The sequence below is a fragment of the Euleptes europaea genome, chromosome 18, assembly GCF_029931775.1.
Source record: "Euleptes europaea isolate rEulEur1 chromosome 18, rEulEur1.hap1, whole genome shotgun sequence".
Classification (NCBI taxonomy): Eukaryota; Metazoa; Chordata; class Lepidosauria; order Squamata; family Sphaerodactylidae; genus Euleptes; species Euleptes europaea.
This window is the reverse complement of record NC_079329.1, coordinates 17,358,901-17,383,265: the sequence shown is the minus strand read 5'-3', so window position 1 is coordinate 17,383,265 and position 24,365 is coordinate 17,358,901. Positions and strand designations below refer to the sequence as shown.

General features: G+C 46.1%; 1 protein-coding gene across 1 annotated transcript in view; it reads right to left on the bottom strand.

Annotated features, from left to right (window-relative positions):
- Positions 1–1,671: 1,671 nt before the first annotated feature.
- Positions 1,672–24,365, bottom strand: part of LOC130490572 (deleted in malignant brain tumors 1 protein-like) — a 74,358-nt gene continuing 51,664 nt past the window's right edge. The window contains 14 exon segments of the mRNA XM_056864393.1: positions 1,672–1,829; positions 2,796–2,927; positions 4,001–4,324; positions 5,705–6,003; positions 6,551–6,572; positions 7,373–7,692; positions 7,841–8,159; positions 8,982–8,993; positions 10,139–10,444; positions 11,042–11,380; positions 12,165–12,470; positions 13,891–14,205; positions 14,744–15,049; positions 16,850–17,194. Coding sequence (XP_056720371.1) covers positions 1,672–1,829; positions 2,796–2,927; positions 4,001–4,324; positions 5,705–6,003; positions 6,551–6,572; positions 7,373–7,692; positions 7,841–8,159; positions 8,982–8,993; positions 10,139–10,444; positions 11,042–11,380; positions 12,165–12,470; positions 13,891–14,205; positions 14,744–15,049; positions 16,850–17,194 — 3,503 coding nt within the window.

The window sequence follows — 24,365 nt, the reverse complement described above, 5'->3', positions numbered from 1 at the left end:
ATACCATGGAAACTATTCCATGCTGCTTGATTTGGAGATCTGATTGATTTGTGTGCTCTAATGATATAAGGATAGGGCTATTGGGGGGAGACAATATCTGGGTAAGATGAAGGAGAAATGTATGGGAGACGGCCAAATCTCACTATCTCACAAATCTCAAAATCTCACTATCACAAAATAGTGAGGGGAAGTGTAGGTTATGCCAATAGACTCATAGAGATCCCTGGGAGAGAAGTGTTGGCTTCCCCATACACAGCACTTATCTTGTTAGGCGCTACAATCATATGAAAAGGGGTGAGGAACATGACCAGGCCATGATTGGCAGATGAGGTAGGGTTGTTGTTGTTTGACTGGGCTGTCCTTGAATGTCTGGCTATCAAAAGTCAAAAAAGTTCAGGTGGACAGTTTGTTCTTCGAACACCAGGGGTTGAGGGGACCAGGGCCCTCATTTCCTCACTGTGCCGTGTCTCCGTAGGTTGTACTGAGAAGGAGGCATATGTAGCAGGTAGCACCTCCTCCTGAAACCATAGGTTTTTGGTGAACACCAGTATCATTCCTCTGTTTGGAACAGCCTTTATTCAGAGCACTTTCTTATTCATCACTGCATGGGTGCTAGTTGCTGAGGGAATTGTTCTCTTCCATGTTAGGACAATGCCTCAGAGGCAGTCACCGAGATTTCAAGCACTTGGTCCATCTCTTTTGACCGGGTTCGGAGGGAGCAAGGAATGGAGGAAGGATGGCTCGGCATCTGTTGCCACTCTTTTATTTATTGGTTTGTTTATTTATACCCCACTTTCCCCTTATGACTCACGGTGGCTTACAATTCCAAATATTAAAAACATACACAATACAGTAAAACCCCATTGATCTCCCCAAGAGAATGCCTGAAGCTTAAACCACATCAAAGTCCCTTTTGCCAGATCTGAGGTAAAAAATGGCTCCTTGGCTCCCTGGTCTGTTATTATCTTCTTTTGGTTTGGTTTTGTGTGTTGAGTTCTGGAAGAGCTCTAAAGAATTATTTCTTCCTGACCAAGGCAGAAAAAATGACTAGGAGATAAGAGGAAGTCTCGGGCAAATCAGATGTATCTTGCCTTCCAGTGCCAGGAGATATGTGGCATGTGTAGAATGATGTTCTGGGATGGTTATAGCAGGTAAGGTCGGACCATCATTGAGAGTAACAATCAGTAAGGAAAGTAACCATTTCCAAACACATCCTCCAAAGCTCCCCCCAAAATAGGGTTGCCAACCTCCAGGTACTAGCTGGAGATCTCCTGCGATTCCAACTGATCTCCAGCCGATACAGGTCAGTTCCCCTGGAGAAAATGGCTGCTTTGGCCATTGGACTCTATGGCATTGAAGTCCCCTCCCCAAACCCCGCCCTCCTCAGGCTCCGCCCCCAAAACCTCCTGCCGGTGGCAAAGAGGGACCTGACAACCCTACCCCAAAAGTAGGCATCCTCCTAAAGGTTTCTGTTTCTAGTGACTGCAGTGTTTTTGTGCTCCAAGTAACTAGGACGTCGCAGGAATTCTAGCGAAGTATACTTAGTCTTTGAATATTCAAACTAACTGCATGACAGCTATATATGGTCTCCCTCTGCGGCTGAAAATGCCGAGGGAACTATCTCCCGGTGCGTCTTGCCAACACTGGAGCCCATTTCCCCTTCCTCGCCCCTCAGTTAACGCGGTCTGGGGAAGAGGCAGAGTCTTCTTTCACTAAGCAGGCCGTGTCACAGTCCATCTCAAGTGCAGCTTGTTCTCCTCCCCGGGTGTATATTTCTGGAGTGCCATTTACCGAACGGGACCCGACAGCAACGTCTTGCCTAAATAGTTCTGCAAGAAAAAGAAATGGTTTTGGCCCACTTGCTTCGTGAGCAGGACTCCTGACTGCTAAAATCTATAGGGTTTCCGACCTCCGGTTACTAGCTGGAGATCTCCTGCTGTTACAACTGATCTCCACCCAATCAAGATCAGTTCACTTGGAGAAAATGACTGCTTTGGCCATTGGATTCTATGGCATTGAAGTCTCTCCCCTCCCCAAACCCCACCCTCCTCAGGCTCCACCCCCAAAACTGCCCACCGGTGGCAAAGAGGGACCTGGCAACCCTAAAAATATACCAAGTTTGGTGCTTTGTGAACTTGTGTGGAGAGGGAGTTCCAGAGTTTTAGTACCAGTAGAAAGTCCTAACAATGGGGTGAAGCCAACCCCTATATATATATATATATATATATATATTTGTACTCCCCCTTTCCTATTGGCTCAAGTGTGAAGCTCTCCATCATAAGGAACCTTCCTCTAGCTTAAGTGTCTCTTCCTCTAACAGGACTCTGTTTTGGAGGGTACTGATTTGGATATCTGCTGTGATTGGGCTGTAAGCCTCAGGAAGCAATCTTCCTCCAGGCCAGATTGGCCAGAGGTCCTGGAGGGTTTCTTTCTTTCTTTCTTTCTTTCTTTCTTTCTTTCTTTCTTTCTTTCTTTCTTTCTTTCTTTCTTTCTTTCTTTCTTTCTTTCTTTCTTTCTTTTTGCCATCTTCTGGGTGTGGAGTAGAGGTCACTGGGGTATGGGGGGAGGTAGTTCTGAGTTTCCTGCATTGTGCAGGGGGTTGGACTAGATGACCCTGGTGGTAACTTCCCACTCTATGATTCTATGATTCTATGAAAAGCAAGGAAGGGGTAAGATTGAGGTAGCACATGGTCTTGTGAAAGTACAGCACAAACTCCTCTCTAGCAAAAAATCTAGTTAGCTTAGGAAAGCCCTGAGATATCCAGTCAGGTGCAAACGTTATTTGACTTTCTTACCATGTCTCCGAGTAAAGGGAAACGTCAAAAATGGTCTCCCCCGCCTTTTCCCTCGTAGGTAGAAAAAGGTCCCACCAAGAAGCAAAGCAACAGCTGCCAGCCCCAGAATTACAGCAATAGCTACAGAAGAACCTGCAGGGAAGGAAAAAAGATTTATAAAGTGACACAGGGTAAGAGAGATGTTAGCTCCCCTAACTTATGTGACAGCTGCCTTAGGCACTGTGTTTAGAAATGGGGGGGGCATCCATCTCTCCTCTTCCAACTTCTCCAGGGACACTTCATGTGTTTTTGTTGTTACCCTGACTTTATTGTGATTGGGCTGTAAGCCTCGCTAGATGTGGCCGGAACAGCTGCAGCCAAAGAGGGGAGTCCTATCCACTACTTCGAGTAGGGGAGTCAAACATAAGGCCCGCAGGCTGGATCTGGCCCCTTGACAGTTCTTATCCGGCCCGCGAGCCACCCAAGGCAGCCATCCCCTCCAGTCCCAATCTGGGCTGGCAAGGCATGGCCTGGCCCGACCAAGTGACATTTATGTAGGGTTGCCAACCTCCCGGTACTAGCTGGAGATCTCCTGCTATTACAACTGACCTCCAGCCGACAGAGATCAGTTCACCTGGACAAAATGGCCGCTTTGGCAATTGGACTCCATGGCATTGAAGTCCCTCCCCTCCCCAAACCCCGCCCTCCTCAGGATCCGCCCCAAAAACCTCCCACTGGTGGCGAAGAGGGACCTGGCAACCCTACCAATACAAAACAGCTCTTTATAGCTCTGTTTGCTCTCCCCTCGTTGCAGCTGGTATTCCAAATTACCACCAACCCTTCACCAAACCTCCATTCCCATTTTTTTCCCTTGTCCTCTCACTTAATTGTCCAGCAGCACACAGCTGTTAACAGGTCTGGGTTTGCTCTCCAGCTCACAGTGTGGTGGGAAGTGCTGTCAAGTTGCAACTGACTCATGGTGACCCTCTAGTTTTTTCAAGGCAAGAGATGTTCAGAGGTGGTTTGCCATTGCCTTCCTGTGTGTGGGCTAAGAGAGTTCGGAGAGAAGTGCGACTGGCCCAAGGTCACCCAGCAAGCTCTGTGGGGAGGCGCAGGGAATCAAACCCTGTTCTCCAGATTAGCGTCCTGCCTCTCTTAACCACTGCACCACGTTGGCTCCAACCCATTAGCTGTCCTTAAAAAAAATGGCTGAATCACACAAATACCTGTTTTTCCTTTACATACTGCTCCTGCATAAGAACCGCAGATGCATTTCTTGGAACCCACAGCAGTAGCTTGGCATTCAGTCAGGGTTGACTCTTGTCCAATACATTTCACCTCATCCAACAAGGCTGGCCCAGTAGGCATGCCATAAGTGTTGCCCACTGGGGCCGACACTGCTGCCCCACAGCCCAAGTGCCGGCATACCACCGCAGCCTGTGTGAGATCCCAGCCAGAGCCGCCAATAGGAACCCAGGAGCCATTATACTCAAGCTCTACCCGCCCAGCACAGGAGTTAGGGCCACCAGCCAATCGCACCTGGAAAAGACCTGGAAAACAAAGGGGAAGAAAGTCGCATGATGATGCAATAGACACAAGTATCCTGGTGCTGGTGGAAAGTACCATCGAGTCACAGGTGACTTATGGCGAGCCTGTGGGGTTTTCAAGGCAAGAGACATTCAGAGGTGGCTTGCCATGGCCTGCCTCCGCGTGAGCTGAGAGAGTTCTGAGAGGACTGTGACTGGCCCAAGGTCACCAGGCTTCATATGGAGAAGCGGGGAATCGAACCTTGGTAGACTTTGTTTACGGGGTGGTTTTGCCAGTGCCTTCCCCAGTCCTCTTCCCTTTACCCCCAGCAAGCCGGGGACTCATTTTACCAACCTCGGAAGGATGGAAGGCTGAGGCAACCTTGAGCCGGCTACCTGAAACCAACTTCCATCGGGATCAAACTCAGGTCGTGAGCAGAGCTTGGACTGCAGTACTGCAGCTGACCACTCTGCGCCACGGGGCTCCATTTCGTGTATATACATCTCCTCTTAATGGATACAGTCTGAACTGAGGAAGCGAGACAAAACGACTGAATACCGGGGATGTTGTCTTCAGCTTGTAGCCCCCACCTACAACTCCATCTTCAATCAGTGTTGTTTCAACCAGTGTTTTATCACAAACATTAGACTTGAAATAGACTGCTTATATATATGAAGAACTTATGGAGTATTCTATGTGGCTCTGAATGGCTTCTGCATCATTATCCTTAGTAGTATGTTTGTAGAGTTGTGTATGTACATTTTGGGGTTGCATTATAACATCATGAAATAGTAGTTTAGCATCTACATTTAGCATTTCATATATATATGAAAGCTGGACAGTGAAGAAAGCTGATAGGAAGAAAATAGATTCCTTTGAAATGTGGTGTTGGAGGAGAGTGTAACGGATTCCGTGGACTGCCAAAAAAAACGAATCAGTGGGTTATAGATCAAATCAAGCCTGAACTGACCCTAGAAACTAAAATGACTAAAATGAGGCTATTGTATTTTGGTCACGTCATGAGACGACAAGAGTCACTGGAAAAGACAGTCATGCTAGGAAAAGTTGAGGGCAGCAGGAAAAGAGGAAGACCCAACAAGAGATGGATTGACTCAATAAAGGAAGCCACAGCCTTCAGTTTGAAAGATCTGAGCAAGGCTGTCAAAGAAAAGACATTTTGGAGGACTTTCATTCATAGGGTCACCATGAGTCGGAAGCGACTTGATGGCACTAACACACACACACACACACATCTATCTATCTATCTATCTATCTATCTATCTATCTATCTATCTATCTATCTATCTATCTATCTATCTATCTATCTATCTATCTATCTATCTAGTGGCCTCGTGGTGCTGTTTTTTCTTCACTTGTATGATGCGCCATTCACTCTGACTTACCAGAGCACACTACGCTTGCATCCTCAGCATGGCCACAGTTATGCTCTCCTACCGGGCGTCCCCCGCATTCTTTAAGGGAATGCTCTAACCCTGTGCAGTTCACATCATCCAGCCAGATGCGATCAGGTCCACGCCCAAAGCGTGCTGCAGGTGGGGCTTCCAAGGCAAAGCCGCAGTTCAGTTGCTTGCACACCACACTGGCATCTTTCAGGTCCCACCCGTCATCACACACGGTTCCCCACAGTTGCTGGTGGAACACCTCGATTCTCCCAGCACAGGAGTTCGGGCCATCTTCCAGTCTGACATTATCCACATTGGTGATAGTTTTTTCTGCAGAGAGGACAGAAATAACATTATTCATTAAAAGAATGAGATGGTTGGAGACTAGGGTTGCCTAGTGCCCGGTGGTGGTGGTTAAATCCCGCCAATCCACCGGGCTGCCCGCTGACCACCTGAGGGCCGGTGGGCAACATTTGCACGTGGGCCTGCGACGCGTCATGGTCACTTTCAGTTTTACCCGGCAGTGGCGTGGATGCTCTAGCTACTTCTGCCGAAACTCTATGGAAACCATAGAGTTTTGGCCAAGATTGATAGAGCGTCCGCGTCACTTCCGAGTAAACCCGGAAGTGGCGTAGGAGTGTCACGCAAGGCAGTCACGCGCTGCTGAAGAGCTCCCACTGGTGGAGCAAAGGGACCTGGTAAGCCTATTGGAGACACCCCCAACCGTTCTGGCTATGGGGAGAAAAGAGCTATCTGGCTTCCACCTACTGAAAGTTCAAAAGAAGGAAATTCAGACCCATCCCTGATCTTGATGTCTAGGGTTGCCAGCTCTGGGATGGGAAATGCCTGAAGATTTTGGGGGTGGAGCCTGAGTAGGGTTGCCAACATCCAGGTAATAGCAGAAGATCTCCTGCAATTACAACTGATCTCCAGCTGACAGAGATCAGTTCACCTGGAGAAAATGGCTGGTTTGTCAATTGGACTATATGGCATTGAAGTCCCTCCCCTCCTCAAACCCCGCCCTCCTCAGGCTCAGCCCCAAAAACCTCCCACCGGTGGCAAAGAGGGACCTACCAACCCTATTTGGTAAGCAAGTAGATTGTAGCTCTGACAGAGGGACCTGGCAACCTTTATCATTAGGCCTGCATTCAATCGTTAGCCAAAATTATGCCAGTGCAGGTCATGAGGCATAAAGGAAATTTCCTTTATTCTAGTTTCGCCTTTTGACTGGAACACAACCAGCTTCGGGACACTCTTGATTCTAGGTGCGAACATGTATTGTTCAGCTGTTCATTCTATCATGAGGCCCATATTAAATTCATTGCTCCCCTGATCACTGAATTCCCCGATAAGCCAGTAGAATTCCTGACTAAGAGGCTCCTGATGGGTGAATCTCCACACTTCTCGCTCCCAACTGCCAAATTCTGTGCCATCGCAATTAAAATTCGCAAAAATAGAATGGAAAAATGTCAAGTTAATTCTTGTGATTTGTTTTAACATCTTACATTTTCATATAATTAGCCTTTTATCTAATTTTGTGATTTATATTAGTTTTGCAGTTTTATTAAGTCAGATAATTTAATGCATTAACCTTTGGCTGGTCAAGCAGATCGTATCAATAAATATCTAAGATTCTGGGTGGACCAAAATGTTGCCATTGCCCATTACCTGAACAAATAACTGCTGCATCTTGTCCATGATTACAGTTATTGTTGCCCCGAGTATCTGCGCTGCATTCTGTGATCGCCTCTTCCGTGCCTTTGCATCTGATATTATCCATCCAGATGGAACCTGATCCTTGTCCAAAATGAGCTCCGCTTAGGATGGTTCCGGCCTTGCCGCAGCCCAGCTGCCTACACACAACCTCAGCATCGTTTAAGTCCCAGGTGCGGTCACAGACCGTTCCCCATTGCTCGCTGCCGGGTGGACGAACCTCAACTCTCCCACTGCAGCGGTTTGAGCCATTGACCAGCCTGAGATCATCTGAGAAGAAAGCAGTGTGGGGATTAATCTCACAGAGAATATATCCAGATGGCTTTCAACATTTCAGGGATTTGCTGTAATAATGCTTGGAAATAATGACCCACGTGCCTTTTTACTCTCTTTCCCTGCTGTGGAGCATCCCATCAAAATAGATTACCTGAACACACGACACCAGCATCTTCTCCATGGTTGCAATTATTGATTCCCCTAGGCTTAGCTGGGCAGTCAAGGAGGGAAGATTCTGCTCCTGTACATTCTACATCATCCAGCCAGATGGGATCCAGTCCTTTCCCAAACCGAGCCCCGTGTGGGGCAGATATGGGCGATCCACAGTCAAGGTCCCGACATACCACCGCGGCATCAGTCAGGTCCCAGCCGTCATCACACACTGTTCCGTACTGTTGCAAATGAAACACTTCCACCCTTCCAGAGCACCGACTTGAGCCGTTGACCAGCTTTATCTCAAGCGGGTCTGAAATGGTAAAACAGTATACTGTAGAAACATCACAAGGCACTTGTCATTCATTCATTCATTCATTCATTCATTCATTCATTCATTCATTCATTGCATTTCTATCCTGCCCTCATTCCCGGCAAGCCGGGCTCAGAGTGGGTCACAACAAGATAAAACATACGTTAAAACATATATTAAAGCATGCTTTACAATCATTCTTCATTATACATTAAAACAATAGAACAAGATGGCCTTCCCTTTCATTTGCAGCCACTAGACACTAAACAGGCCTGGAGAACAGTGGACCCCCAAATCTGTAGGGCTGCCAGGTCCCTCTTTGCCACCTGTGGGAGGTTTTTGGGGCGGAGCCTGAGGAGGGCAGGGTTTGGGGAGGGGAGGGACTCCAATGCCATAGAGTCCAATTGCCAAAGTGGCCATTTTCTCCAGGGGAACTGATCTCTATCAGCTGGAGATCAGTTGTAATAGCAGGAGATCTCCAGCTAGTACCTGGGGGTTGGCAACCCTACAAATCTGGTTGGGGAGGATGGGGAGGCCAGCAAATGATGAAAATGGAGAAAGACTTTGAAAGAAGAGTTTCAGGGAATGGGATAGGACTTATTTTAGCTAATAATAAGCTGTTTTCTTAGTGCCTTTGCAAAATTGGGATCTCCAGACCGAGGGATAGAGATCACTGCAACATATATGCATGGCTAATGTCATCCTGATGGGGAAATGTATGCGCTCGCTGTGAAGATCTCTATGCTAATGGCTCCGCCTGCGAGTAAGCTGCCCATTTGAAACAGCAGGCAGGGATCATCTCTAGTTAGCGATTCTGTACACATTGGAGGCTGCCTGTAACTTCAGCTTGAGGTTACAATTATCAAGGGGGGTACCCCTCAGCGGTAGATTTACTCATGCGTAAGTAGCTGGGTGGGGTCTGTGATTCATTTGAAATATGTCAGAAGCAGGGCTGGTTTTGGTTTTGGGGTACCCTGGGCAGACATTGTGCCACTCAAGAGTGGGTGGAAGATAGGCACCACTGTACTAGTATCAAGCAGATTAGGAAATCAGTACAGGAGCGAGAAATGTTAACAAAGTGCAAAAAAGTTTATCTAAAGGCTACTAATTTAGATTTTAGATAGTATGGCAATATTCAGTATTATTACAATTTTTATACTATAGGAAGGACTGATGAAGAATTTATAATTAAGAATTTGAAACGGTCGTATCCTCACTGTGACTTTGGCATCTTCAAAAGAACTACATGTGAAATATATTGCTCAATCATGGCGAATGTACTCTACTAAGAGACTTTTTTGAGACTTCCTTTTGACTTTTGACAAATTGTGCATCTTCTCACTATTGTCTGATGGATTATGGTTTGTTGTATTGTGGGTTATACGACTTCTTGTGTTTTCATGCTGTACATATTGTTGTTGTGTAGTGTATTAGTAGCCTTTAGGTAAACCTTTTTTGCACTCTGTTAACATTTCTCGCTCCTGTACTGATTTCCTAATCTGCTTGATACTAGTACAGTGGTGCCTATCTTCCACCCACCATCTGGAGGCTGGCAACCCAACAGTTGCCCCACTTCCGGGTATGCTGATGCCAGTCCTGGAGAACTTCAGATTTTGATCCAACCTTCACAATGAGATGCACCCAGAAGAAATCATGGGTACAAAAGCACTGGTTCATGTAATAGGAACTAATATAACAAGAACGTACAAAACTGTCCTATATCAAGTCAGATGATTGATCCTGCAGAATGATCTGCCCAGATTGGCAGTGGCTGTCCTGGTTCCCAGGTAATGACCTTTTTTCTGGATTGGCCATCTATGTATTAACTCTTGGGATTCCTGAGGCAACAATGTGAAAAAAGGATTAAAATGTTCTGAAGCAGGTTAAGTATGCAGATTTTCATCCCAAATATGCAATAAGAGAAATTAAGGGTTTTCTAAAACTCTTCTATTGGAAATGAATCACAAAGCATGGATTACCTGCACACACAACACTAGCATCTTCTCCATGGTGACAGTTAGTACGGCCCCAATCACTCGATGTGCATTCACTGAGAAAACTTTCTGTTCCAACGCAGTTGACGTCATCCTTCCAGATGGGCCCTGATCCCCGTCCAAAAAAGGCATTTGTGGGGGCTTTTAAAGCAACCCCACAGCCCATCTCCTTGCAGACAACTTCAGCCTGTTTTATGCCCCAGCGGTCATCGCATATGGTCCCCCATTGCAAGTTGTGGAATATCTCAACTCTCCCAGAGCAGCGGTTTGTGCCATTTACCAGTCTGAGTTCTAGAAAGAAGCAAAATGTTTAAGAATACAACACATAAAGGAAAGAAATTCATGGCAAGAGTTTTGAACATCTCACTTCTTCTCGCTTAGAAGGCTGGACTATTTTACTCCATGGACAAGTGTACATCAGGTGTCAGTATCTTTTCCTCTTTAATGCATGCACTTCCGGAAATTATTTGTGACGACTTCGGGTCTTTGTGTTGATTCTGCATGCCATTTCCGACCGTCAGAAGTCGCCTCGCTTTCCCCTGCGTTTCCCCACATTTTGCCCGCGTTTTCAGGGACCTGTTTTATCTCGAATTTCAAAAACAGAATCTACACAAAGATCTGAAGTTGTCGGAGGGGTGTCAGTGAGTGAAACAGCCAGGCATAAAAGACCACAATTTCCTTCTTCAGTGATTTCAGTAGCAGATCTCCTCAATTTGCAAGATCTGAGCAAGGCTGTCAAAGATCGGACATTTTGGAGGACGTTGATTCATAGGGTCGCCATGAGTCAGAAGCAACTTGACGGCACTTAACACACACATCTCCTGTGAGTGTTGCTGTTGTCAAACAGCCCCAGCCATTCACAGTGTATCCAGCTTCCAGTGTAGCAGCATCTAGTTTCCATTTGTCCATTACCTGAGCACACCACGCCAGCATCTTCTCCGTGGTTGCAGTTATGTTCTCCCCAAGGCTTTAGCCGGCAGTCCCTGAGCGCAACTTCTGACCCTTTACATTTGACATCATCCAGCCAGATATTATCACTTCCCCTTCCGAAATGAGCTCCTCGTGGGGCTGATATTGCTTTCCCACAGCCCAGTTCTCTGCACACGACTTGGGCACTGTTTATATCCCAGCCGTCATCACACACAGTCCCCCACTGTTGGTTGTGGAGTACTTCGACTCTCCCGGAACAGCGGCCAGAACCGTTGACCAGTCTGACCTCATTGGGGTCTGAAACGATGAAAGGAACTGTTAGTTCACCAATCCTTATACCTCCTGCTCATCATTTGTTTTCTTTCCCAATTAGGGGGAGGCGATCCATTTGGCTGAGCTGGCCGCAGTAGAAGCAATGGAGAAAGAAAGAACATAGCTAAGCCACGTTTGTGGTTCCTTCAGTAAATGCTTTGGTGCAGGAGTGGAGCAAATACAAAAGGTCACGTTAAACGGGCTCTTAAAAATGTGAAGCAGAGCAAGATGATAATTGTTATAGAGTATAATAGTATTTAATGACTAAACAAGCTTTAGTAAGTTTTGAATGGATAATAGGCAAAGATAAAGTAGTTTCAAAGACAATGTAGAGTTTAAAGGAACAGATAATGAAGACAAGTATTTTTAATGTATTTTGCATGATGAACTCTTAAATAAAACATGGGGGGCAAGGTATGAGATATGAGATGACCCGGTCATGGAACATGGGACTGTTTTGCTTTTATTTTTTCTTATTCCCCTATTTCCCCCTTTTCTTATTCTGTATCCTTTAAAAAATTAATAAAATTTATAGAAAAGAAAAGAAATGTGAAGCAGGTATGCGCCAGCTTCGCAGTCACTTCCTGAATGACGGTTCAGCATGCAAAACTAAAAAAATATGCGGGGCACTTCAGCCTGGAACGCACTGCTAATTACCAAGCATAAATGGCCCTCATGTCAAGTTGGGTGGTCCTAATCTAAGGCATTATGTGGACTTTATAATGAACAAGAGAGGTTCTCAACACGATGTCATGTTCTGCAAGATTACCTGAGCACTCCACACTCGCATCCCTCCTGTGGTCACAGCTATGCTCTCCCCAAGGCCTCGCTTGGCATTCTTTCAGGGACACTTCCTTCCCTGTGCAGTTAACTCTGTCGAGCCAGATGGTACCGGACCCTTGGGTATAGTGCGCGGTGCCTGTTGCTGATAAAGCATTGCCACAGTCCAGCTCCCGGCACACAACTTCAGCATCCTGCACATCCCAGCCGTTGTCGCAAATGGTCCCCCACTGCTTGTTGTGATATACCTCAACCCTCCCTGAGCAGCGAGTTGGTCCATTCGTTAGTCGGATATCTGACAGGAGGAACACACGTATACACATGTTAAACATAGTAGCACATCCATGGAATAAAGGATTAAGAACCCCATTGAAACAACCGGAGCAGGAGGAATTCAGACACAAACTCATACCAAATACATTTTCTGTTTGCCGTCTAGCCACGTCTGACTTGAGACCTTTGCGAAACAGAGGGTTGTGCACAAACAGCATGGTCTGCCGATATAAATATAATTAATTTGCTTGGCAACAGGAGCAAAATTGAAAAGTCAAGATTTTCCTATACAGCAGCAACAGACTTCTGATGAAGCTCGTGCAATTAGCAAAACAAGGATAAGATCCGCTAAACCTTGTAAACTTGCATAGATGGTTTCGTTGCAACTTGTACAGATTGCTTTGTTGCATAACTTGAATTATTTGTTGAAAATCACGTTTTTGAAATTATATAAACCATCATATTCAGTGTATCAGTGGTGCTTTATGTATATGTGACTACCTGGGGGTTGGCCACTCTATACAGCAGAGCTTCCTCATCTCAAGGGGTGTAACTGAATTTCAGGCCCACTCTAGTTCAATTCAAAAGCTCGGGGTGGGGGGAGTTCTTCCTTGTAATGATTTATGCACATTTAGGAAACCTCAGCCAAGCTTTATAGTACTGTGAGATCTTTGGTAGGTAACTTTCAGCATTCTCATGACAGTACAATTGATTCTTTGAGGGTAAACTACACCAGTTAAAATAGTATGAAACAGATATTAATTTGTAGTGCAGACATTACACTTGATATTTCTTCAGCTTTTGCCCTATTGTTTGTGTTTGTAGATGGGTTTGCTTGCTTCAGTCATCTAGTGATCTGCTCTTTTTGAGGTACACCTAGGTATTTTTGCTCATGACATGCTGTAAACTGGAATCCATGGGTTACTTTTGGGTGTGTGCGTATGTGAATAAATGACCCAGCCAGTCAGGTAATTGTTGGACAATTTAAAAATAATACAATTGAAAGAAACTTACCATATTCTTTTGCTCAGTTTTGATTTTGCACATGTGCCTCTTACCCAGGGCTGGTGCCAGTCATTTTTGTGCCCTAGGCAAGGCTAACTACTTGCCCCCCCCCCCCACAGCCAACCAATTTTCAAAAACAGATGTCTCGTAGAAAAATAAAAGCACAAAACATTTTATGATGTTATAATTAATGATATTCCATATATAATTAATAATAATATATATAATTCATTATATTCCATAGCACTGTTGTATCTTAAAATAAATAAAATAATAAATAATATAAATATAAATAAATAATACAAATTGTCAGTTGCATTTTTTTTCAAGAAACCGGTTTAAAACTGTAACAATCAGGCCACTTCTGTGCCCCTCTTAGGTCTGCACCCTAGGCGACTACCTAGTTTGCCTAATGGTAGCACCGGCCCTGCTCTTACCTGTACATATAACGCCAGCATCTTCAGTGTGGGTACAGTCATGTTGCCCCCATTCTTTAGCAGGGCATTCACTGATGGCCTTCTCTGACCCTGTGCAGTTAACACCATCCAGCCAGATGGGACCACTTCCTGCTCCAAAGCGAGAACCTCGTGGAGCTGATATAGCACTTCCACAGCCAAGATAATGGCACACAACGCTGGCTTCTTCAATGTCCCAATCATCGTCACATACAGTTCCCCACATTTGTTCATGGAATATCTCAACTCTTCCAGAGCAGCGACTGGGGCCTCCTGATAATCTGATTTCAGGAGGCTCTGAGAAGAAGAAAGACACAAAACTGAATTACAACGGGTAGCCACGTTAGTCTGTCTGTAGCAGTAGAAAAGAGCAAGAGTCCAGTAGCACTGTAAAGACTAACAGAAGGAGGAGGAGGAGGAGGAAGTTTTTTATATGCCAACTTTCTTTACCACTTAAGGGAGAATCAAACCGGCTTACAGTCACCTTCCCTTCCCCTTCCCACAACAGACACCCTGTGAGGCAGGTGGGGCTGAAAGAGCTGTGACTAGCCCAAGGTCACCCGGCTGGCTTCATATGGAGGACTGGAGAAACAAATCCAGTTCACCAGATTAGCCTCCGCCGCTCATCTGGAGGAGTGGGGAATCAAACCCGGTTCTCCAGATTAGAGTCCACCGCTCCTAACCACCGCTCTTAACCACTACACCACACCAGCTCTCCAGCATAAGTCTCCAGTGCTCTCTCCTCCAAAGGAAACCAACCCAGGTAACCATTGCTCCCATGAACGCAGGGAAGCAAGGCTGAATGTGATAGCATTGGTGCTTCTTTCACATTTACCTGCACACTCTACCCCGGCATCTTTGCTGTGGTCACAGCTGTGTTCTGCCATTGGATTTGCTGGGCATTTGGTGAGACTGTCTTCTGATCCAGTGCAGTTGACTCCATCCAACCAAGCGGGACCGGAGCCTTGTCCAAATTTAGCTCTGCCCGGCGCAGCTATGGCATCTCCACAGCCCACTTCCCGGCACACCACGTGGGCTTCGTTGATGTCCCAGCCGTTTTCGCACACGGTTCCCCATTGTTGATTATGGAACACCTCCACCCGTCCAACACAGCGAGTTGACCCACCGACCAGCCTCACTTCTGTTAAGGCAGAAATAGAATGACAGTCACAACCGAGGCAGTTCGTGTTGAAGCAGCAGGCCTTCGTACCGAGCCTTCCAGGCTTTTAAAAGAAGCAAAAACAGTTTTGTGACACACAAGCATAAGCCGTCACAAGTTCACTGAGACCAGGGGTATCACCATTCTGTGTCTGGCCATGGTCCCATAGATCCCACATTCATGTTCACATAGAAGAGTTGCCAACCTCCTGGTACTAGCTGGAGATCAGCTATTACAACTGATCTCCAGCCAACAGAGATCAGTTCCCCTGGAGAAAATGGCCGCTTTGGCAATTGGACTCTATGGCATTGAAGTCCCTCCCCTCCCCTAAACCCTCCCCTCTTTAGGTTCCACCCCAAAAACCTCCCAACAGTGGCTAAGAGGGACCTGGCAACCCTATCACATAGGGTTGCCAACCTCCAGGTACTAGCTGGAGATCTGCTGCTATTGCAACTGATCTCCAGCCGATAGAGATCAGTTCACCAGGAAACAATGGCCGCTTTGGAAATTGGACTCTATGGCAAGTCCCTCCCCTCCCCAAACTCCGCCCTCCTCAGGCTCCACCCCCAAAAACCTTCAGGTTTTTCCTAACCTGGAGCTGGCAACCCTATGTTCACATGAATGGTGATGGCATCTATTTTCTTCTGTTTGTTCCTAGAAGACGGAATCAAGAGGAGTCTTATCTCCAAACACTGGCTCAAAGCCAGCAATGCTCAAGAGGAAACATAAATTAACTTAGTACAGTTCTGCTTGCGCAAGATCTTGTGAGACACCTAGCTCTCTCCTCCCTATATATAGTGCCCAGAAACTGGTTGCACAATGATCTTGCACAAGTAGAAAGACAAGTGGGGACACAACAAGGGCTCATCTAAACATTAAGTGTGATCCAAGTCGAGTTGTGGGTTCCCCAATAGGGATGCCAGCCTCTAGGGGGGACCTGGGGATCCCCCAAAATTACTGCTCATCTCCAGACTAGAGAGATTCGGTCTCCTGGCAAAAACGGCTGCTTTGGATGGTAGACTCTATGGCAGTGGTTCCCAATGTGGGGCCCATGCCCCACAGGGGGGCAATTTGATTTTTAAGGGGGGCAATTCAAGAATGAGTTATTAACAGTGAATGTTTTGCATTTCTTATGGTTCCAGGGGCCTCATATACAGTATATAAATATATATTGTGACATACACATTTTTAAAATTAAAATCAAAATGTACATGGCGGTCAGCTGGTGACAATGGAGAGGGAGAAAGCCTGCTAAGAATTATATGTCACGGGTGCGGGGGGCATCAGGATTTTAGAGATGCTTAGGTGGGGCATGGCCAAAAAAAAAGGTTGGGAACCACTGCTCTATGGCATTGTACCACACTGATATCCCTGTCCTCCCCAGGCTCCATTCCCAGATTTTCAGCAGTTTCCAAACCTGGATCTAGCAACCAAGAGGGACCTGGCAACCCTAATAATCAAGCAGTCGTAACAACTATAAAACCAAACTTGCATAGTCACTAGGGTTCCTTCTTTGCCACCGGCAGGTCCCTCTTTGCCACCGGCAGAAGGTTTTTGGGGTGGAGCCTGAGGAGGACGGGGTTTGGGGAGGGGACTTCAATGCCATAGGGTCCAATTGCCCAAGCGGCCATTTTCTCCAGGGGAACTGATCTCTATCGGCTGGAGATCAGTTGTAATAGCAGGAGATCTCCTGCTACTGCCTGGTGGTTGGCAACCCTAGTGAATACCAAGCCACCGATTTTGGGGGCCAGCTGGAATCAACCTATAGATAACATGATTTACCTGTGCATATTACGCCAGCATCTTCTCCATGGTTGCAGTTGTGTAGTCCCACAGTACTTGCTGGGCACTGAAGGAGACTCAGTTCTGTTCCTTTGCATCCAACGTCGTCCAGCCAGATTTTGCCTGTTCCTGCTCCAAAATGTGCTCTGGTGACGGCCGAGAGGGCAGATGTGCAGCCCAACTGCCGGCACACGACTCTGGCTTCCTCCATGCCCCAGTTATCATCGCAAACAGTGCCCCACTGGCCATTACGGAACACTTCCACTCTTCCGCTACAGCGACTTGTTCCGTTCACGAGCCGGACCTCAGCTGTGTCTGATGATGCAGTTGTGCCCCAGACCACACCTAGGAAGGTCAATGTTCAGAGAGAGGGTTAGAAAAGAGAGTTTCTCCCTTGCATTATCATATGGCAAGTAGCATTAGGACAGAGAAAGTGGCCAAGGAAAATGGGCAGCAAGAACTATCTTGCTGGATCAGACCAGGTCCACCTAAGCCTGGGTACTTTTTCTCACTGCAGTAGGGTTGCCAGCTCCGGGTTGGGAAATACCTGGAGATTTTGGGGGTGGAGCAGGGTTTGGAGAGGGGAGGGACTTCAATGCCATAGAGTCCAATTGCCAAAGTGGCCATTTTCTCCAGGTGAACTGATCTCTTTCGACTGGAGATCAGTTGTAATAGCAGGAGATCTCCAGCCACTACCTGGAGGTTACCTGGAGGTTGGCAACCCTACACAGCAGCCAGACACCATGTGCTCAAAAGAAGGCAACAGACATTGTATTTCCATTCTCAAAGGAGTCTAGCATGTAAGGGTATACTGTCCCTTTTCCTAGAGGTTCCATTTGGCTATCATATCTAATAACCTTTGATCAAACCTATAATCACTAGGGTTGCCAGGTCCCTCTTCGCCGCTGGTGGGAGGTTTTTGGGGTAGAGCCTGAGAAAGGTGGGGTTTGGGAGGAGAGGGACTTCAATAACATAGAGCTCAATTGCCAAAGTAGCCATTTTCTCCAGGTGAACTGATCTCTATCAGCTGGAGATCAGTTGTAATAGCAGGAGATCTCCAGCTAGTACCTGGAGGTTAACAACAAAAATAAGGCAGGACGCAGGCTCTATCTAAACACTTATATTAAACACACAATCAAATCCTATATATAATGTATACAGAAGTGAAGGTGGAGTAATTCAAACAAACATACATACTCTTCATATTTAACATACATATACAAATAATACATTAATAAATTGCGTAAACATGCTGGAAATATCCGGCTAGTAACAACAGCTCCAAAGTAACATGCAGGCGCAAAGTTCAACGGACAACTCCCAGGTCCCTTCCAAAAAAGGATGAATGCAGATTCTAGGTAGTCTCCTGCATTTCGATAATTTTCTTCAGCTGTCCAATATAAGATGCAATGGTACAAAACATTGTCTCGTATATGAATCAAATTGGTTCAGACCTCCGAATATGTACACCATATTCCTGTGGAAAGGAACAGTTGGAACCCTCGGAGGTCTGAACAATTACTCCACCTTTTTCTTTTGTATATGTTATATGTAGGATTTGATTGTGTGTCTAATATAAGAGTTTAGATAGGGCCTCCGTGCTGCCTTATTTTTGTTGTTAGCTTGGCTGATGCAGCATAGTTTCTTTTTGTTCATTTGGAGTACCTGGAGGCTGGCAGCCCTAATCATCACTGAAAAGTTCTCATCTTTGTAAAAAGCCACATAAATTAGCAGCGATCCCTATGTCTTCTGGGAGTGATCTCCATAAATTAATTACACGTTGACAGATAAAGACCTCTTGCCAGTCCTGAACCTGATGCTCCATGAGATGACATTGAATTCACCAAACCACCTCTGGACGTCTCTTGCCTTGAAACCCCTATGGGGTCACCATAAGTCAACTGTGACTTGATGGCAGAAGGGGGGGGGGCGTTATCATTCAAATGCACAAGAAAAGAAACATAAAACACAAAAAGTAAAGATAAATAGTAAATTAAAACAAGGTTAAAAATGTTTCATCCAGGATGGGCCAGAGCTGTGCATCTATCGCCCTGTCAATTATCTTCTTACAGAAAATCAGCCTGGAACCTGACTCTTAAAAGCCTATATCCTCAAAATCTTGTTGGTCTCTAGGGTGCTACTGGACTCGACTCTAACTATTCTATGGCAAACCAACACTCTGAAGACAGTAAAATCAAGCAGCTCTTCTGTTCCCCTTTATTGCACAATAGAAGTGACGAATTTCCCAACTGGTTACCCTCCTCAGAGATTCCTACATACATGGTATTTATATAATGGCATTATCATACTTGCTGTTTGACGTTCAGTTACTTCCCCAATAGCAAGCTTGCCTGTTTAGCTGCAAACACAGCAAACGGAAATGCCATTCCAGTTAGTTTTCTTCCCCTGCCCTGAAACTGGGTAGTGACAACTCCTTCAGACCCCCCACCACCAAAGTACACCTGGTTAAGATGTTCACCGACCCCAAAATCCTACCTGCCGTTTTGTTACCTGTTCACCAAGTCTGGAAAGATCTTTTGGAAATCTTCTCAATCTACTTTGGACTTCACCATTCTGAACAATTTGGCTGCCTCCATCGTTGGCTGCTTCTCTCATCATCTTGTCTCAGTACAGATTCTGAGTACACTCTACTGCTTACTTTAATCCATTGGGAAAACCGTCCTCTTTTCCTTACAACGAGCTTCCTATTCTTTAACCAGTTACCCTCTTGATTCTCTCAACATGTCGAATCTTGCCTATCCTCATTTCCCCCTTTTAATTTGCCTTAGGAGATGACATATCCTTATTCGGGATGGCTGCTGAACGAGGGAGATCTTAATGGTAGGCACCAAGGAAAAGAAGCGGTCAGCCTGACCGGTAGAGACTTTCTGGTACAGAAAACAGATTATAGAAAGCTTGGCATCAAGAGCATGAGAAGAAAAGACCAAAGCTGGTAAGCTTATGCAAAAGAAAGAAAGCAAACGTGTGTCTCTCTGTGTGGTGGTGGTGGTGGTGAATAATATAACATACTCTTGAAGCCCTTCAGATTCTATGGTTCTCTGAATCTGATTGTATTGTTTTATGCTGTAAGCCAGTGGTTCCCAAAATGGGCAGTACCACACCCTGGAGGGGGGGATTACCTGGGGGGGCACTAAGAGGCAAGGGGGCAGCAGGGGGGCACTAGATGCGGCCCCCTTCAACTGTGTTGTTGGATAGGGTAGGGGCACTGGGGTTGAGTTTGTGGAACCAACGGGGCGGTGGCCCGAAACGTTTGGGAACCACTGCTGTAAGCTGTCAATAGGGGTGAACTGATAGATTGCAGAATTTGTCTTTTGGAATGTGTGTTTCACTCGGATGTAAGAGATTTGTGGATTTTGCTACTTCTTCAAAAGATATACCTGCTGGAGAGAAACTGAGAGGGTTCCAAGTAGGCATTGAACGCAAGGCCACTTTGGCTATTGCAACGTTTCCCCCCCAGTAGGGATGCCAGCCTCCAGGTGGGACCTGGGGATTCCCTGGAATTACAGCTCATCTCCAGACTACAGAGATCAGTTCCCCTGGAGAAAAGGGACCGGTTGGAGGGTGGACTCTATGGCATTTTACCTTACTGAGATCCCTGTCCTTCCCAGGCTCCATTCCCAAATCTCCAGGAGTTTCCCAGTCTGGATCTGGCAACCCTACCCCCCATCCCCTGCTGGTTGACAGGGGGTACCTTAGCCCCAAGTTATAGCAAAATATAATAATATGAATAAATAAATGAGTCTGAGTCCATAGGCAGGATATTAAGATTGTTTTCATCTTTATTAGTGTGATAATGTTCATGGCCATTGGGTTGAATGAGTAGTTTCATTTAAGTAAGTTGAAAGCTGCCATGAGAAGTTCACTGGAAAGGTAGCAAGTAAAGTTTTAACGTAAATAAATAGCTGCATAAAGGAAGGAATTTCTGGGGCAACTGTCCCTACCCCTGAAAGACAAGGCCAATATGATATAATACTAAATGCCAATATAACCACTAGGAGCCCCAAGGAGCAGAGTGGGAAGCTGCAGTACTGCAGTCCAAGCTCTGCTCACAACCTGAGTTCGATCCCAATGGAAGTTGGTTTCAGGTAGCCGGCTCAAGGTTGAATCAGCCTTCCAGCGTTCCGAGGTCAGTAAAATTAGTACCCAGCTTGCTGGGGGTAAAGAGAAGATGACTGGGGAAGGCACTGGCAAACCACCCCGTAAAACAAAAGTCTGCCTAGGAAACGTCGGGATGTGACGTCACCCCATGGGTCAGGAATGACCCGGTGCTTGCAGAGGGGACCTTTACCTTTTTTAAATATAATCACTAACAATATAGGTAAATGTTCATTTTTACTGCAGTTTCTGGCAGTGTGATTTAATAGCATTTCTCTGTAGGTCAGCAAGAGATAAGAACACAATCGGTTACGGCCAGCTTGCTACAATCATCACAAGGACTTGGAAGTGCATTTAGCTTAAACACATGAAGCTGCCTTCTACTGAATCAGACCCTTGGTCCATCAAAGTCAGTATTGCCTGCTGAGACCAGCAGCGACTCTCCAGGACCTCAGGCAGGGGTCTTTCACATCACCTACTTGCCTAGTCCTTTGAACTGGAGTTGCTGGGGATTGAGCCTGGGACCCTCTGCATGTGAAGCAGAGGCTCTACCACTGAGCCCAGCCCCTCCCTAAAACTCATAGAAATAGAGAAATAGAGAAGCGTTTTGTTATCCTTTTACACATTCTGAAGTTTGGCCCTGGGGGTTCCAGGTAATTCTTCATTGAGCACAGACGCATTTGCTCCTTGTGCCCTGCTCTTACTAAACAGCAAAGCCCTACCCACATTTGCCTCTAGTCCCCCCTAAAAAAGAGGAGGTATTTTGACAGCATTACTATGAAGCCGACTGGAGAGCTCTCAGGGCAGCCAACGCACGTTTGTATGCCTTGGCTATTTTGGCAGCCAACGAGAGAGACCATGATCAAAGTCTGCATTGTGCTGTTTTCTTTACTTTCTTAAAAAAAAAAAATAGCTGCCAGGAAGCATTCATGTTCATTGGCTCCCTGTTCTCTGGAGCTCATGAAGGTCGGTTCCAGGATTCCTTCCTACTTCCTATAAACTCACAGGTTCTATGAGAGAGGTAGAGGGGGGGATTGGGTAGGTAATATGCTCTTGGTTTCCCCACTCCTGCACACAAAGCCAGCTGGGTGACCTTGGGCTAGTCACAGCCCTCATTGAGCTCTCTCAGCCCCACCTACCTCACAGGGCATCTGTTGTGTGGAGGGGAAGGTGTATGCTGGTTTGAGTCTTCCTTAAGTGGTAGAGAACGTCGACATACAAAAACCAACTCATCCTCTTCTTCATACCAAGGATACCCTTCTAGGGTTTGTTTGTTTGTTTGTTTGTCCTCCTCCAGCGCAGCCCGGGCTCAGGGCAGGTGATTCGATTATTAGGAATGTAGAGAATGGGGTCTGTGACAAGCATTTTGACCGCATGGTGACTTGCCTGCCTGGTGTGAAGGTTGTAGACATCACACACTGCCTAGATTATGGGTTCTCAACAAGGGGGGAATTCCCCCCCCCCCCGGGGGGAATTTTAGAGCCCCGGGAGGGGGAACTAATCTGGAGGACCAGGTTTGATTCCCCACTCCTCCACATGAAGCCACATGGGCGACCTTGAGCTAGTCACAGTTCTCTTAGAGCTCTCTCAGCCCCACCTACCTCACAGGGTGTCTGTTGTGGGGAGGGGAATGTGATTGCAAGCCAGTTTGATTCTTCCTTAAGGGGTAGAGAAAGTCGGCATAGAAAAACCAACTCTTCTTCTTCAGTGTGAGGGGTAGAAATAGTAACAGTCGCTCAACGGCAACAAACCAATAAGGGGGAAATTCTGATACAGATTCTGCCACTCTAAATGACCCACTTCGTCTTTTTGGTCAAGAAATAATCCTTTTCCTTACTCCCTAGAAAGAACTCACAGTACCTCTTCTGTATTTACTATGACAGTTTAGAGTCATGATTGGACCTTTCGCTTTTTAATTGTTTTAAAAGGCACCCATGGTGAAAAGAGCACAGATGGGGACAAGCACATGTTTATCCTTTATCCTTCTACTAATTTCCCAGTCTAAAATTCAGGAAGGCTTTTTTGGGGGTGAGGTAAACACTTTCTCCCCAAATTCTTTGCTCTGATTAAATCTAAAGCCTTTTTTTATACAAGAGATCCAGGTTACAGAATTCACTGAAACCTTTGTTCCGGCCCTTAATATTTTCTAGAATAAGAGGTTGGGGCCCAAGGGCTATTTGAGAGCTCTTCTGTTAAGCTCAAATGAATTGTAATTACTTTGCAGTGGTCATAACTCTGTTTAAAGGTGCCCTGCTACATTTCTTTTTTACATCAGATTCCGTGGTGGTGATCTAGGGGATCCAATCCAAGTGTGGGCTGACTTCTGTTTCGTGTGATCTATTTACTTATTTATTACTATGATCTCTGTTTGTGGCATCTCAAACATCTGCATTGTTGTCTTGAGCATGTTCTTGCTTATGAGCAAGAGAAGAGACTTGCCAGTTGAGACCAAGATCTGCCTAATTCACCATTCCCTGCAAGAACCCCAACTACTGACTACTGACCCAAAACTGACTGGTGGACGTTGAGCCACCTTCTGCCCCCAATTCTCTAATCTGATCACTTCAAACAAGCAGTGCAGTAGGCTTGCGGCAGAGGGGAGAGGGGGAAGGTACACATTTGCTGAATTGAAGGAGAAATCACTCACCCCAAAGGCAGGTCAGGAGAAGAAGGGTCATCACCATTTCTCTCAGCCCTTTTCCTAGATGTCTTGCTGAAGAGGGGAGAGCGAAAACAGACGCTGCCCCCATGAATCCTGTTATGTGGGAGAAGATTCCTCCCTCAGGCAGAGTCCTCAAGGCCTGGACGTTTTGCCCGCAGCTTGTCCTAATGGGACACTTGCTTAGGTCAATGCCATGGGCAAAGGTTGGGAGTGGAGGCAGAATGCTGGGAAGGGACTGGTCAAACTGGGAGGGAGGAGTCAAATCGAGCTCGATTTGATAAATATGCTTCGTTCTGCTGATTCCAGCAGAAACAACTTTCAGTTCCCTCAAATGGGTATTTCAGCCATGATTTTCTTTTGGGGTGAGTGGGTGAGAAAGACAGAAATATGTGATTCCCTGGCATTATTCCCTATGACTTCTGTGAGCAAAGTGCTACCCTGTAGGAACTTGTGTGGTGGTTCCAATTTTGCCTGTGGTTTCATCCCCCTTGTAAGCAAGTGAGAACAGCATTAGCTCCTCCCTGGCTTTATCTGTGGCAGCCCCTATACTTTGGAAGGCCTCCCCCCCCCAAAAAAAAAAGTGTAAGGAAAGCACTTACTCTTACAACATTCTGGAGAGGGGAAGTAAGGCAGAGCCATTTAGAAAGGCACTTGAAATGATGAAGAAATGAATGCTTGAATTTGGGGGATTCTGACCATTTAATTGGGGGTACCCTGTATGTTTGCTAACCTTTGGGT